Source organism: Pristis pectinata, chromosome 13, assembly GCF_009764475.1.
Source record: "Pristis pectinata isolate sPriPec2 chromosome 13, sPriPec2.1.pri, whole genome shotgun sequence".
NCBI lineage: Eukaryota > Metazoa > Chordata > Chondrichthyes > Rhinopristiformes > Pristidae > Pristis > Pristis pectinata.
In genome coordinates this window covers 22,437,407-22,451,716 of record NC_067417.1, presented here as the reverse complement: position 1 = coordinate 22,451,716, position 14,310 = coordinate 22,437,407, and the positions used below count along the sequence as shown (strand labels likewise).

Here is a 14,310-nt window from a genome sequence, read left to right as displayed (position 1 = left end):
TTATCACCAAGGGGATACTTATAAATTACACATTGTTGTAAGTTAAGAAAAGTAGCAGCTAATCTGTGCATAGTAAGCTCCCACAATCAGTAGTGTGACAATGACCAGATAGTCAGTAGAGTGATGATGGATGTGGGATTGCATATTGGCCAGGCACTACAAAATTCTGCCATAGAATGTTTATGCCGTAAGAGGGCAGATAAAACATAAAACAATGTTATTTTTCAAGACAAGGTAAAACAGACTCAATCCCATTTAAAGAGCACAGCGTACAAAATGTTGAAGTTGTGGTTCAAAATATTTTAAGGGCTGATACACTGAAACCCACAGCTTCATTTCCCAGAGCAACAAGCTTCTGATCTGCAAGGTGTTGCTGAAGCATGGTGCAAAATGGAGAAGAGCCTTCCTCAGATCACTGTTTCTTGCCTGAAAATGTCTGATTCCAAGAAATACCCCTCACTTCTTCAGCAACATGTCTGTGACCTGTGAGCGCCAATAGGACGCAGGAAGAAACAGAAGTGTGTATCCTTTCCACAAAAATAGAATAAGAAGGTTTAGAAAAATAGCAAGACAAATATTTTACATTACTTTTTCCTGAAAATGTAACTTGATTGTACATGGCTTCTGACAGCCATGCTACCCCCATTATTAGCTTTAATTTAGCTTTGTGAATTAGTCAGAATGTACTGGTAATTATATAGAATTTAGCTAAAAAGACACCACAGCTTGAAAACTGGTTCTTCAACTTATGCTGTTTTGCTTGCCATGTACTCTCATGCTGCCTCATGGACAAACTACTGTTGTGCTATTTGTCTTGAAGGCCTCATCTATTATAAATGAAGTCCTTGGTGCCCCTGCTACAACCCACCACTGGAGATAAAATGACTCCATAATTTAATTGAGTTTATACAGAGTTTCCAAAATAATTGGTATTGTTATCAACTCCCTGCAATGTTGAGCAGTTTACTGCAGACATGAATACTCATAGAGAAATGAGAAATGAATAATGTCAAAGAGAAATGAATAAGCCTGATAATGAGTTACATTAACAGACATGTTGAAATGACACAGCTGAAGACACTGGTTTGAAGAATGATGGATCCATTTTCTTTGCATTGCTAATGGGACTAAAATTACTCAATTCAGCCCTTTACACTCATACTTGGTAACTCTTCAAATTCATTCTTGACACAAGCCCAACAAATTAAAGCATTTTTGTTCCAATTATCTTGTTGAGTTTAACTTGCTAACAGAGAACAAAAGCATGTAAATGTGAATCATAATGCCTAACCTTCCCTCGTCATTTAATTCTCACTCCAGGCCTTTCCTGCTTGTCTGTAAAAGAAAGACTTGCATTTGTTGAGTGGACGTCCCAAAGTGCCTAACTACTAATGAAATATTAACTCAGCTACTAAAGTGGTGTAAAAATATGCCACAGGAATTCCCCAAAATAATTACCAAGAAACTAGTTGATGGATTTCAGTAAGCTCAGAATGATGCAGAATTTTGCTTATTTTACTGCCCATAAATTCCAAAGTCATTCACTCCCATGTTTAACACTAAGCTTCCCTCATTGGTTAAATAGGCTTCAGGAATTTCATACAAATGTTTGTTGGTACTATTGTCCAATACAGTTTTGACATGTAAGGGAAAATTTTGGAATAAACCTCGAAATGACAGAAATGCACAGCTAGGGAAAACCCAGCTGCAAAGATGGGTTCAGAAAACTGGTTCCACATACAGATAGGCTTGCTGCTGAGAAATATTTACTGAACAGTAGCTTGCAAGTCATTGTTATTTATCTATCAACAGTTTTCTTGCTAGAGTAAAGCTTCACAGACAATGGAAAGATCCAGCGTGGCTAAGGGATAATGATCAGGGATGAGGAATTTGCCTGATTCTCTTATCCCACTCCACACTCTGACCCCAGTCTGTTCATCATTCCTGGAAGAACGGGGAGCACTTAGTACAGGTCACAACGTGAACCCAACACATTTACAAAATGAGGTGTGAGGGGAACTAGATTTTCTACAAGCTCTTTCAAGAGGTTCATAAGTCGTAGCCATATTGATAATTTTCATGACATTGCAGTTTTACCCTGTGCTCCTTAGTGATTTGTACATGGACAGAGCTGAATATTGTCTCTTCTCGAATGTTACCAGATGAAAGTAAAGCCATCAAGCTCTCTCTCCTAACTGCTTTTGTTTAAGTGATCAGCAGACTTGTTCAGAAACATTAGATGTCATGCCAGAGGTCACCGTGTGAACACAGATTGACCTCAGAGAAAGTACCTGCTGACTAAGAATTTAGTCACACCCAAATCATTTCCCTTTGCCAAGCATGAAAGCTTACCTGACAAAAGAATGCAAGTAACTTCAACAACAAATCCAGGTTTTAAGCATTAAAAGAAGACACAGCCCACATTCAGTGTTCATAGACTGAAGCCAGGTAGACTCTGGTAAAATTAGCTCTGATTAGTCTCAGTTTACTGCAGAATAGACTCCAACGCCAGGATCAGTTTCAAGGGATACAGCTCCATTTAAATAAAAATACTTGTGCATAAATGCTTGAGGATCAAAGAAAAATGTCATTTACATTGGTAAAAATACTGACAGTTTCATAAGAAACAGGAATAATCCTTCAATCCTGCTCTGCTTTTGTTAGATTATGATTGATGTGTTCCTTAACTCCACTTACTCACCCTCAATCAACACTCATTGATACCCATTGCCCAACAAAACAATCTGTTTATCTTCAGTTTGAAACCTTTGATTTATTAAGAAACCTGCATTCTGGGGAAGAAATTTGAATATTGATGTGAAAAACTGTTCTGTGATTTTAATCCTGATTGACTGAGTTCAAATATTCTGCCCCCTTACTCTAAACTCCCCATGAGGCCATAAGGAACCTTTTGTAAAAAATCCCTTTTCGGAGGTACCTGTAGCCAATGTCCCAGTTCCTCTTAAGGTCTGCTGGCAGATTGGAGACTTGGGCATTGATCAGGTCTGGAGTTGCAGTGGTGTGCAATGTCTTAATTATGTCAGGAAGCAAGTCACTTGGTGCAATTGAGGAAAAAAAAAGAATTTAGTATGAATTAAAAGAAATTGCTACAGATGTAGTGAGTCCTATAATTGAAAAATCTCAAGGACTTGCTGGTCTACATATCATAGTTTTGAAAATGATGGCTGTAGAGATAATTGATACCCTGCTTTTCATCCTCCACACTTCTGTAAATTCCAGAATGGTCTCCGTAGTTTGGAATGTGACCCCACTCTTTGAGGAAGGACAGAGGGAGATAAAAGGGATCTGCTGACCCGTTAGCCTGATACTGGTATTAGGAAAAATGCTGGAATTTATAATGAAGGATGTCATACCAAGATACTTAAGAATAAAGATACAATAGATCAAATGTGGATCTATGAAAGGGAAATTATGTTTGAATAACCCACTGGAGTTTGATGGTGTCTTGTCAGAATAGATGGCGAAACCAGTGGATGTGGTGTCTTTGGATTTTCCGAAGGTTAGAGCACATGGAATAGAGGATAACATACCTATGTGGATTGAGAGCTGGTTAATAGAAAACAAAGAGTAGGAATAAACAGGTGCTTCTCTGGTTGGCAGGCTATGACTAATGATGAATCACAGAGATCGCTGTTTGAGCTCCAACTGTTCACAATCTATACAAATGTTTTGACTGATATTACAAGTGTAATATGTTCGGAATTGCTGATGACACAAAACTAAGTAGGACAGTGAGTGTGATGAGGATGCAAGGAGACTTCAAGGGGCATATAAACAAGCAAAGTGAATGGGAGTACAATGTGGAAAAATTGTGAAGTTATCCACTTCAGTTTGAAAGAAACAATGCCAAGTATTTTTTAAATGAATGAGAGGTCTGGAAGTTTTGATGTTCAAAGGGATCAGGGTGGCCTTGTACACTAGTCACTGAAAGCTAACAATGATGTAGCAGGCAGTTAGGAAGGCAAAGATTATGTGGTCTGGAAGGATTTAGAGACAAAAGATGTTTTACTGCCTTGGTATGAATGGACCTGGTTTATTTGTAAGGTATAGTATCATTTCTTAAAAATTGGATATACATGCAATAGAGGGACCAGACCGGTTCTAAGGATGGTAGTTATATCTAGCGGGCTGCCCCCAGAGCACTCAACACAAAAGATGTATTTCACTGTGTGTTTCGATGTACATGTGACTAATAAAGATATCTTATCTTATATCTTAAGAGGGGATATTGGGTAGAATAGACTGCTATCCTCGAGTCGAGGTAGTAGAGCTGCTGTCTTACAACTCCCTGTCACCCGCTTCAATCCTGATCTTCGGTGCTGTCTGTGTGGAGTTTGCACATTCTCCGTGTGGGTTTCCTCTGGCTGCGCCTGTTTCCTCTCACATTCCAAAGGTGCACGGGTTGTTCGGTGAATTGACATGGTAAATGGTACCTTGTGTGTGGATGAGTGGTAGAATCTGGGGGGAGTTGATAGGGAGAATAAAATGGGATTAGTGTAAATGGTACTCATTTTCAGCATGGACATCATGAACTCAAGGACTGTTTCTGTGTTGTATGACCTGCCCTCACTGAAACATAGAAAATTCTTAAATGCTTGACCTGGGAGATGCAGGAAGGATGTTTGCTCAGCTAAGGTGTCACGGTCCTAAGATAAGGGACTGAGGAGAGAAGACATTTCTAAAAAAGGGTTAAATATATGGAACTCTGTACTCTAGAGCACCATGGATGGTCAATCATTGCAGTTAGAACGGTAATCAGTAGATTTCTGAATATGAAGGGAATAGGGGAGTAAAATGATGTTTATGGTGGAAAATCAACCATGATTTTGTTAAATGGCAGAGCAGGCTCAAGGGGGCTACTCCTGCTACTTATGTTCAATGGAGTCTCCTTTGTTGCTCAGGAAAGTACTGAGGATTCTGCAAATTCTTCAACAAGAAGCAAGTCACATGACTGTGTCAAACAGAAAGATATCTTATGCAATGTCAGATTGCTGGGTTTTGCTCAGTTTAATAATTGACTGTAAATGCTTGCCTGCTTCAATCGGACACTAACACTGTAAACACCTGTCATAAATTGGCTTCCTTTGTTTGCTTCAGTGCCTTTGTCCAGGACCAAACTGTAAAATAGCTACCACTTGATTGCTGAATCAACTTGATTGAACTGCTGAAAATATGCATTGTGACAATATAGTGGAACAAATAATGTTCTGTTTCTGAATTACTTGCCCAGTAAGGGAAATGTTCAGATAAAGGGGCAAACATCCAGAAATTAACAAAAAAACTGCGGAATCTGGAAATCTAAAATAAAAACAGAAAATGCTGGAAATACCCAGCACGTTAGTCCACATCTGTGGGAAGAGAAACAACTAATGTTTCAGGTTGAAGACCCTTTGGCAGAAGTGGATAGGAGAAAAAAGAAGTTTGTTAAACTGCAGGGAGGTGGTGTCTGATAAGGTAAAACCAGGGTGATCATGGGGATAAACTGTAAACAAGGTTACCTGGTCAGTGAGTGAATGGGTGCAGTTGGAAAGTGAGAACATAGGCAGAAGGATATAGGGGTTGTGAAGTGCAGATCAAGAAGACACACCCGGCAGCTCAGTGTTCAGCTTCCAGACAAAAGGAAAAAAATGAGGAAAAAACAACAAAGAAGCAGAGTCAATATCACAGATGGATGACGGATACAGACAGAAATCAAGATACCTGAAGTTGTAGAACTCAACATTAAGTGCAGAAGGCTGCAATGTGCCCAGATGGATGACAAGGTGCTTATGTTGGGCTTCATTGTAACAGTGCAAGAAGACACAGATCAATAGATCAGAGTGGAGTTAGATGGAGAATTACAGTGGCAGGCAATGGGAATCTCAGTGAACACAAGTGTTCCACAAGGCATCACCCAATGTACATTTGGTTCCTTCAATGTAGAGGATACCACATTGTGAACACCGGATGCAGTACATTCAATTGGGAGAAGTGCAAGTGAATCATGAAGGTGAAAATTGCATATGGTCAAATGCAAATGGAAGCTATTGTGCTAACACATGGAATCCATTGAAAATATTCCCTGCTTATCAACTTTCCAATCCTCTTTGACATAAAAGTATTACAGCACCAGGCTCCTCTTCAACCACCATCTCCCAGTGGCCAAACAGCTGTTCCCAAATTGCTATGTGGATTCCATCCGTTGACGGGCACAGTGGACGTGGTCCTCACCGTGAATTAAGGGAAATTCAGAGCAGCATCAGCGATCAGACTCAGCATTTTATGATCACACAATAGCCTGTGGCTCAATCAGCTGAGAGGAACTTTGCAGTGTCTTCTCCAATCTGGCTGCAAGCAGAAAATTGTTTCCATCTTATGCATGCTGCATGATTTTAATCAACAGGTACACAACAGACCAGTTTCAGTAAAGACTGGTATCAAGCAAGGCTTCGTCCCAATGGTTTCCTCAGTCTTCCTCGCTATAATGCTGCACCTCACCTCTGATAGTCTTCTATCTGGACTGAATGTACTCTACAGAACAATTGGGGAAACTGTTCAACCTACCTCACCTCTCCACCAGAACCAAGGGACTCCTGATCCCACCTCAGTTATTGAGCTGCAGTACACAGATGACATTTGATTATTTGCAGGCTCAGGGGCTAAGTTCCAAGTCACCATTTACTTAAGCACTGCAGCATATGAGGGAATGGACCTTTCACTAAATATCTGCAAACAAAGGACCTCTACCAACCTGCTCCCGCCCTATGAAGCAACCTTCTGATGAGAAACGTGCACAATGAGATCCTTGAATATATGGAGCATTTCCTATGCCTCTTTCAACAAAGACGGACCTTGATGATGAGACTTTGCCGTTATTGTCAGTGTGCCAACACAGCCTTTGGGTGCCTGAGAAAAAGACATTAAGACTTCAAACGTAATAACAAGCTGGTCGTCAACCAAACAGTTTTATTCCCTGTTCTCCTGCCACAGAGGTATGAAGAATTTACACCGGACACCTCGAGCATTGGAGATGTACCAACAAGGCTGTGATCACACGCAGCCGGCTGCAGGGAGTGGGCCGCAGCTTCAGCAGGGCTCCTCCCCACCCCGACTCTCAAAATACCGGCTTTATTCTGACCTCCATCATGGCAAGATATTCCAAGGAGGACAAGGTGAATGCATTAAAAATAAACACATCATCCTCACTGACTCCGAGGATCCCTGATGCAAGGCCGTTCAACCTGGTGGAGGAACATCCAGCCAGGCACCGAGCACTCCAGGTCTCTCTGGCAGGAGCACCAGGAGGACAAACACGAAGAGCGGAACGGACACCCAGTGATCCAAACCGTCCGCCCACCTGCCCCTTCTGTGACAAAGTCTGTGGGTCGGTCCCACGTTAGCCTTCTCTCTCACACACTCGGAACCCCAGGAACTGCGGTGGAAGAGAGTCATCCTTGAACCTGGAGGATTGTCGAAGGAGAATATTTAACCTGGCCAGTCGCATTAAAACCATTGGGATATGGTCTAAATAAGTGTGTCCTGAACTCAGCTGAAACCATTTGTTCAATGAATTTTCTATAGATTCCAAATCCAGGGTTTCTAACCTTCGGGGGAAGGGCAGTCTATTGGAAGTCAGAGTAGCCAGCAGGAACTTAGTGACACATTACACTTTTAAAATGATGAAGTGCGACAGATTGTGGTAAAAGCGTGAGTTTTCATAAATACACGCCTACCGATAACAGCCAAAGGATACATTTGGGTGGGAAAGAATAAATTCTACACACAGCCTGGTGAAATACAGGAAGCAATCTCCAAATTATTAATCATTCCGAGTCACACAGGAAGAATAAGCTTTCTACCAGAAAAAAAAATTCACTTTAGTGAAGACACAACATGCAATTTGAACGCGGCTCCTTCAAGCAATGGTGGACATTTCTTTGGTCTTGGTACTTCAAAGAAAGAATCGCCTCACGCCAGTGCAGTCCGTACGGGCCCCGCCAGATTAAAACTGTAAACTGATGAGAATGTGTAACCTTGGTGGAAGTTTGATCTCTTCACATTTAGCAGCAATGATTTTCAGAGTGACTTTGGTCGGGCCCCGCCCCTGCACAACCCTGTGTTTCCTCTTGGGATCTATTATATGGATTCCAGATGTTACAGTGAGATTTCCTAGCGCTCGGTGGTGAGACGCACGCCGGCTGGAAAGAGTTCTTCCAGTGAAGCGGACGGTTTGCGTCAGTGCAGGGCAGCTGGAGGTGGGGGGTTCACTGGAGAGGGCGGCACTGTCAGTTCTCTCACCTGTCGCCAGGTATTCGCCTGCCCAAAATTGGAAACAAACATCCGGCCGTCAGCCAATGAACAGGGGCAGGGAGCGCACCTGGACAGAGAGAAACGCCTCCTAAAGTTGAAGACTTGCTGTATGTTCATCAGAGGAGGAAGTCTGGAGTGAGCCGCAGCAGCGAGAGCAACAGAGGGCAGCGAACGCGGAGAGAACCCCACAGATAAACCACAGCGGATTGAGAGAGATCGGGCACAGCACACATCCGTGGACAGTCACTGAGGCTCCGATGAGTAGTTCCACGTTCTCCTGGTTGGGAGTCTTCGCCCTCCTGGTACAGGTGAGCCGGTGCCCCCGCTGGCCCCGCAATCGTCTCCCGAGGCGCTGCCGCCAGCTCTCCCGTGTTTCATTGCTGGGATCGCCAGGTGTGGGTGGGTCCCTCTCCCCGACACCGGCTCCTAGCTTCCCGTCACTTTTTTTAAAAAAATCTAAAGTGAATCCGAGATCCTTGTGTGGGATGGACAGATTAGACAGACCTTGGCGGTGGAGCTGGGCTCATTCTGTGTTGCTTCACGTTATCTAACGTTAAACCGCACTGTTCGACAGGTTTGGAGCGGCGAGGGTTCACAGCGATGCAAGGGGTTCGATAAAAACACGTACGTTTTCGAGGTGGAGTCCCTGGCGGCGGGCCAAGTGCTTGGCAAAGGTGAGAGCGAAGAAAGCATAACGTCGGATGTGTGGGAGAGGTTCACGCAGGGAAGGACCTGGGCTGCAATTCAGTAGGGACAGGAACTGTGCAGGGAAAGGATGGGAGTTACCCGGGCAGTGGGTGTGCACTGTAAAAGGGCGGCTCTGATATGGAGGGGTTCAGAGTTGGTGCCTTCTCAACGCGCTCCTTCCCCCAGTTTCCAGTAAGAATTGTATGGTCAAAGGTTGGTCTAAAATGACCGCTGTTGCCTGCACGGTGGGCGGGAACAGCACTTTCGATTCTGCAGGTGTGTCTGTAGTTCTCAGCTCCGCTTTACGGGAAGTTCAGAGCATCTGTGAATTACAACTGCCTCTCTTGTGCCTAAATTCAAAATATTTGCTCCAGACAAGTTGAAGAAATGTGAATGGGTGCCCTGTTTTCAGTCAGTTCTCTGTTGGGTTTCCAGAACAGTAAAAGGAAGTTGGGTTCAGGTGTGCCCTCACCGAGATAAAATTATATTCTTCAATGGATAGCAGCCATTTAGCCAATTTGTGTTTGATGTACTAAAAGTTTATAACTACAGCTAACAACTTTACTTTGTGTTACCTATGTTTTGAACTGCTTTTCGTGTGATTGGTTTTGGATCAAGTTTTTACAAAATGGATGCTATTCAAATTTCATAAACAGACTCCACCTACTGTGGGAAAAGTCTTCTGCCCGCACAAACTGTGCCTGTGCCTCTGGTTTGATAGGTACTTTTTAGAATGGATGCTTTGCTTTATTTTCCATGGGTTGGACTGAAATCGCTTGAACTGCCCTTGAGGAATTAGTCCCCAAAGCCCTTAGTTGTGATTTGGTTTGTCAACTGTCTGAAACCCTCAGAGTATGTTGTATATATAGCTTTCATTGTAGGGTTTGCCAACAATTTTGTATTGGTGAAAAATGATAGATGTCACATCAGTGATGAAATTCATGTAGTTCAGCAGTGGTCTGGTTTGTGCTTTTGTACTTTCAATTTATTTACATAATTACAAATGCAAAAGTTTTTGGTACATTTCAAGTCTGCAGCAGTTCCTCCAGTAGTAGTGTACCCCTGAAATTTACTCAGTCCATATGCTTACGTCTGAAATGCCCAGCTCTGCTTTGTTCAGAATGATATTACAAAGGAACCAACAAAGTGCTTCATTGCCAAGGTTTTTTATTCTGTGAGATGAAGTTTAATTGCTGCTTATGAATTGGATAATTCAATAATGTTCAGAAGCTACGGCTATTCTCCTCACCCCAGCTCCACCTCCACGACCTATTTGTCTTCAGCTTCATGTTTCCACTTTGAATAGGATGTGGAAGAATAGCATGAAAAGAAAAAATCATTCCTTGTAGTTTTAGACCGATGTATACTGACTTTCCAGAGGTGGGCACAGACCTGTTCGGCCAAATGGCCACCTCCTGTACTGTAACAATAGTATGATTTTCAGAAATGGAAGGATTTTGATGGGATGTGTGGTGATTCATTCATATGTTAATATATCGAAATGTAACACTCAATACTGAAACTTGTTAACATCCTGGCATCTTTTTAATCATCCTATGAAGTGAAAATGGGTGGATGCCTGGTCAGTAACTCTTAAGTTTCACAAAACTGATGCGTCATTGTTATGACACATACTTATCTATTAATGATGACATTGATATGGTGTTCCTTTCTGTAAACCTTCTAGCAGTTCAGCAACAATTACGTAATATCAACTACAACCATAAATTTTTGGATTGGGACTTTGTTTTATTTTTCATCTCTATTCTCAACCCTATTTCTTTTGTCATCCTCTTGATTAAGAGATCAGAAGAGCCCCCATTCTTCAGATTTTGTTGTGAAGTCTTTCACATCCATTTAAACAAATGGACAGTGTCTTTGAGTACTGTACAGAACTTTTTATAAGACTGCACCTCACATTGAAGCTCTAAGAAAATGACTTGCTGGAGGTAGATACTATAAAAGACAAAAATTAATTTGGCCTAAATGGAATCTTAAAGATTTTTGGAGAATTGTGTGTAATGTTGATTCACTGGATTGTCAGTTTGTATGAGCAAATGCAGATACTTGGAATATTGGAAGAATTGTTTTTGTTCAATGTATGTTGCAATGATTAATTCATGAAAATATTGGGAGGTTGGTAGAACTAGATTGTTTTTGTTTGAAGAATGAAGAAAAAGCTTTAGAACAGTGAGCAAGAGAAAGATGTGACTGGAATTTGTTTATTCATCGTCAGGGAGGGGTGGAAAAGAACAAAGTTCATTTTTACGTATAATTTCTGCTATGAATGTAATGTGGTGTACTGCTTGTGATTTGCATTTTGAATCGTCTACACAGTCGAGGTTTTTTATATGGAGTGAAAGTGAAACACATTCTATAGCATTAGGTAGTTTAATGAGGGATGGTGACACCGGGTGAACAAGTCATTTTAGCAAATATGAATAGCATTTAGCCTTCAGTATTGGTTGGCAAATCTGCTTGTTGATTTTCTGTGTGTTATTTGCAAATTGCTTAAATGACCCAGTTCTAATTAAATGAAGGTAATTTACCTACCAATGACTTTAAAGTAATCTGCTTAAATTCTATAGGCTGTTCCCACCAGGAATACTCTAAACTTGTGGAAAATAGAATAAATCCCATTGTTTACAAGTTGCTAACTGTCAAATTGTTGTTCTTACTTAAATTTTTTATTCATTGCATCCCACAATTTGGAACACAAAGCAAATCAGTTCAATTGTCATTTAGAATTTCAAGTTTGAACCAATGTCTGAAAGTGCTTTGTTTTATTTGGATTGCTTAACCAATCCATTTGAACAACTCGTGTCAAGAAAAAATTATTTCAGTAAGCTTTTGATTTCAAGCACCAAACTGTGCTGACTCCATGAGTTACACTTAATCACCTGAGGCAAGTTTCAATGCAGTGTGTTTCCTTCCCAAAATGAAAAGTAAATGCATATCTATTGAAGCCAATGCCTTTTAAAGTAAGCTCATTTTTCCCAAGAGCAAGGGAAATAAAATAAAACTGTTTATTGTTGGTTGCTTATAGTAATAGTCATGGAATGGAATATTCCTTCCATTCTCCAGTTTCTACAGATCTGCCAACCCAACCCCCACCATCCCCCCTCCCCCTCAACGCAATGCTCCAGCCTTTCTTTTCCTATTGAGAGCAAAATAACATGTTTTAACCCAAATGAGAGGATCTGCTCTACATCAGGGGAATAGGGCAACCTGTAATTTGTTTAAATTGTGCTACAATTCATAAAGAGTGCCCTTAAATTCTAAGTCTTATTTGTATTCTCTCCTACAATGGTACCATTTACTAGATTGAGATTTTCAGTATATTTGAATGTCCATGCATTTGGGACACTGCTGAATTAGTTGGGGTAATTTTAAAAAAAACATTCCAGGGAACTGCATAAAGTGTTATATTTACTAATTAGCAAGCTACACCCATTTTAAGAACAGGAGAGAAGGTGGCTCTGCCTTTCCAAGTGGCTGTGACATTTTTAAAAAAACAGTGCTTTTATTTAGAATAAATTTTGATGAATCCTTCTGAGAAGTGAAAATGCCCTCATGAGTCCACGTATTGGGGCAGTTGCCTTGGCCTTGTGCCTGTTCCAAACATGTCCTTTCCCATGGACTGCTGCTGGTAACTTGACCTGCATAAGCTGCTGGTATCAGAATCAGATTTATTATCACTGACATATGTTGTGAAATTTGTTGTTTTGTGGCAGCAGTACAGTGCAAGACATAGACATAAAAATTACTACATGTTACAAAACTAAATAGTGCAAAAGAGGAATTTGCACTAGATTAGAATTAGAGGTCTAAACTGCATTAAAAAAATAGTTGGACTGAACCCCTCTTATTCCAGGAATGTGGTTAGTGCCACTGGAAGAGAGAGAGAGTTGTATACTGTTGACACCCAGTAATGTTTGTTAAACCCAAATGAGAAGTAAATCCAACCTGTAAATACAATGTATAAACTGGAAAGTTCTCCCTTGAGATGAATCTTTTACATTACTTCTTTCTACCCACCTGTCCATTTTCTTTCTTTCTGATCAGGATTGTGTTCTGTGTATCTTGTTGCCCAAGCGACAGTTCTTCATACCTGATCATTGGCTGGTTACCCATTGTAGGAAATCAAGTTTCTTCCTAACTTTGAACTAAATCCAGTCATTCTTTTCTGATAGGTGTTACAGAAATGGGGAGCCCCAGCTGGTTTCCACCCCCATAGCTCTGGGACGATTACAGTACCCTGCAGATTCCCAGGCAGGAATCTGCTAAAACAGAATAAACCCAAAGATGCTCTTTGGACATAATCAACTCTATTTGGCTTGATAAGATTAACATTTTCAGAGAAACTTCCATTGAAGAATATCTGAACCAGGTAACTGAAGGACTTTATTGCACTAACTCCTAGGTTCCATGTTGTGTGATTGAGAATTATTCCATCTAAGAGAAACATTTTGAAATTGGCTGTGTTTTTTTTTCCAAATGAGATTGCACACTTTTCATTGTAAAGGGCAGTGCAATGCTTCCACTAATGCGTTGCATAATTGTTAAGCACGTAGACAGTATGTCCTGCAATCAAATATCACTTTGCGGCTACTCCTTTCCTCTGGCCTAGTAAGTTGCTAGCAGTGAACTTGCACCAACATTGGATTACAAGAAGAGTTTTATTGATGGCTGTATTTTTCACAGCGCAGTGTTCCTGTTTTTGTATATTACCCGTGGAACAGGCCAGTTGACCCTTCAAGTCTATACCAGCTCTCAGATTACTCCCATTATTTCCCTGCAAACTATTCTGTCTCGCATGCCTATTTCTTCATTCTCTCCCCCTCAATTATCCACCAGCCACCCACACTAGGAGTAATTGACAAAATCCTGTTAACCTAACTGCCTGCACATCTTTGACACGTGGAAGGAAACTGCAACACCCAGCAAGAGCATACAAACTCCACAAAGATAGTACTGCAGGTCAAAATCAAATAGTCTCTGGAGCTGTAAGACAGCTGCACTGCCTTCAGCACCACTGTGCCACCCTATATAATTGTTATATTCCTGTACATATTTATAGTAAAAAAAAGAACAGAAGTACACCTGCTGCTTTAGTTGAATTGTTCTACAGCTCCTGTGTCTAAGAGGCAAAAACATTTTGGCTGTCGCCATTTTCGTTAAACCAGTAAACACCAAAAGTTAAATCTCTTTAAACATTTGTTGTTGAATAATTTTTCACAAAAATCAAGGAACTTATTTATGCATATTTAATGCATGCAATCTAATAAACATTGTTGTTATAATTAAAATCTG

The 14,310-nt window shown here is 41.0% G+C and overlaps 1 protein-coding gene across 1 annotated transcript in view; it reads left to right on the top strand.

Moving 5' to 3' along the window:
• The first annotated feature begins 8,422 nt into the window (after window positions 1-8,422).
• The window catches only part of cdh31 (cadherin 31), a 43,112-nt gene continuing 37,224 nt past the window's right edge, over window positions 8,423-14,310 (top strand). Inside the window, exons 1-2 of the mRNA XM_052028064.1 lie at window positions 8,423-8,618; window positions 8,885-8,984. Coding sequence (XP_051884024.1) covers window positions 8,568-8,618; window positions 8,885-8,984 — 151 coding nt within the window. The 5' untranslated portion in view covers window positions 8,423-8,567. The remainder of the gene's footprint in view (window positions 8,619-8,884; window positions 8,985-14,310) is intronic.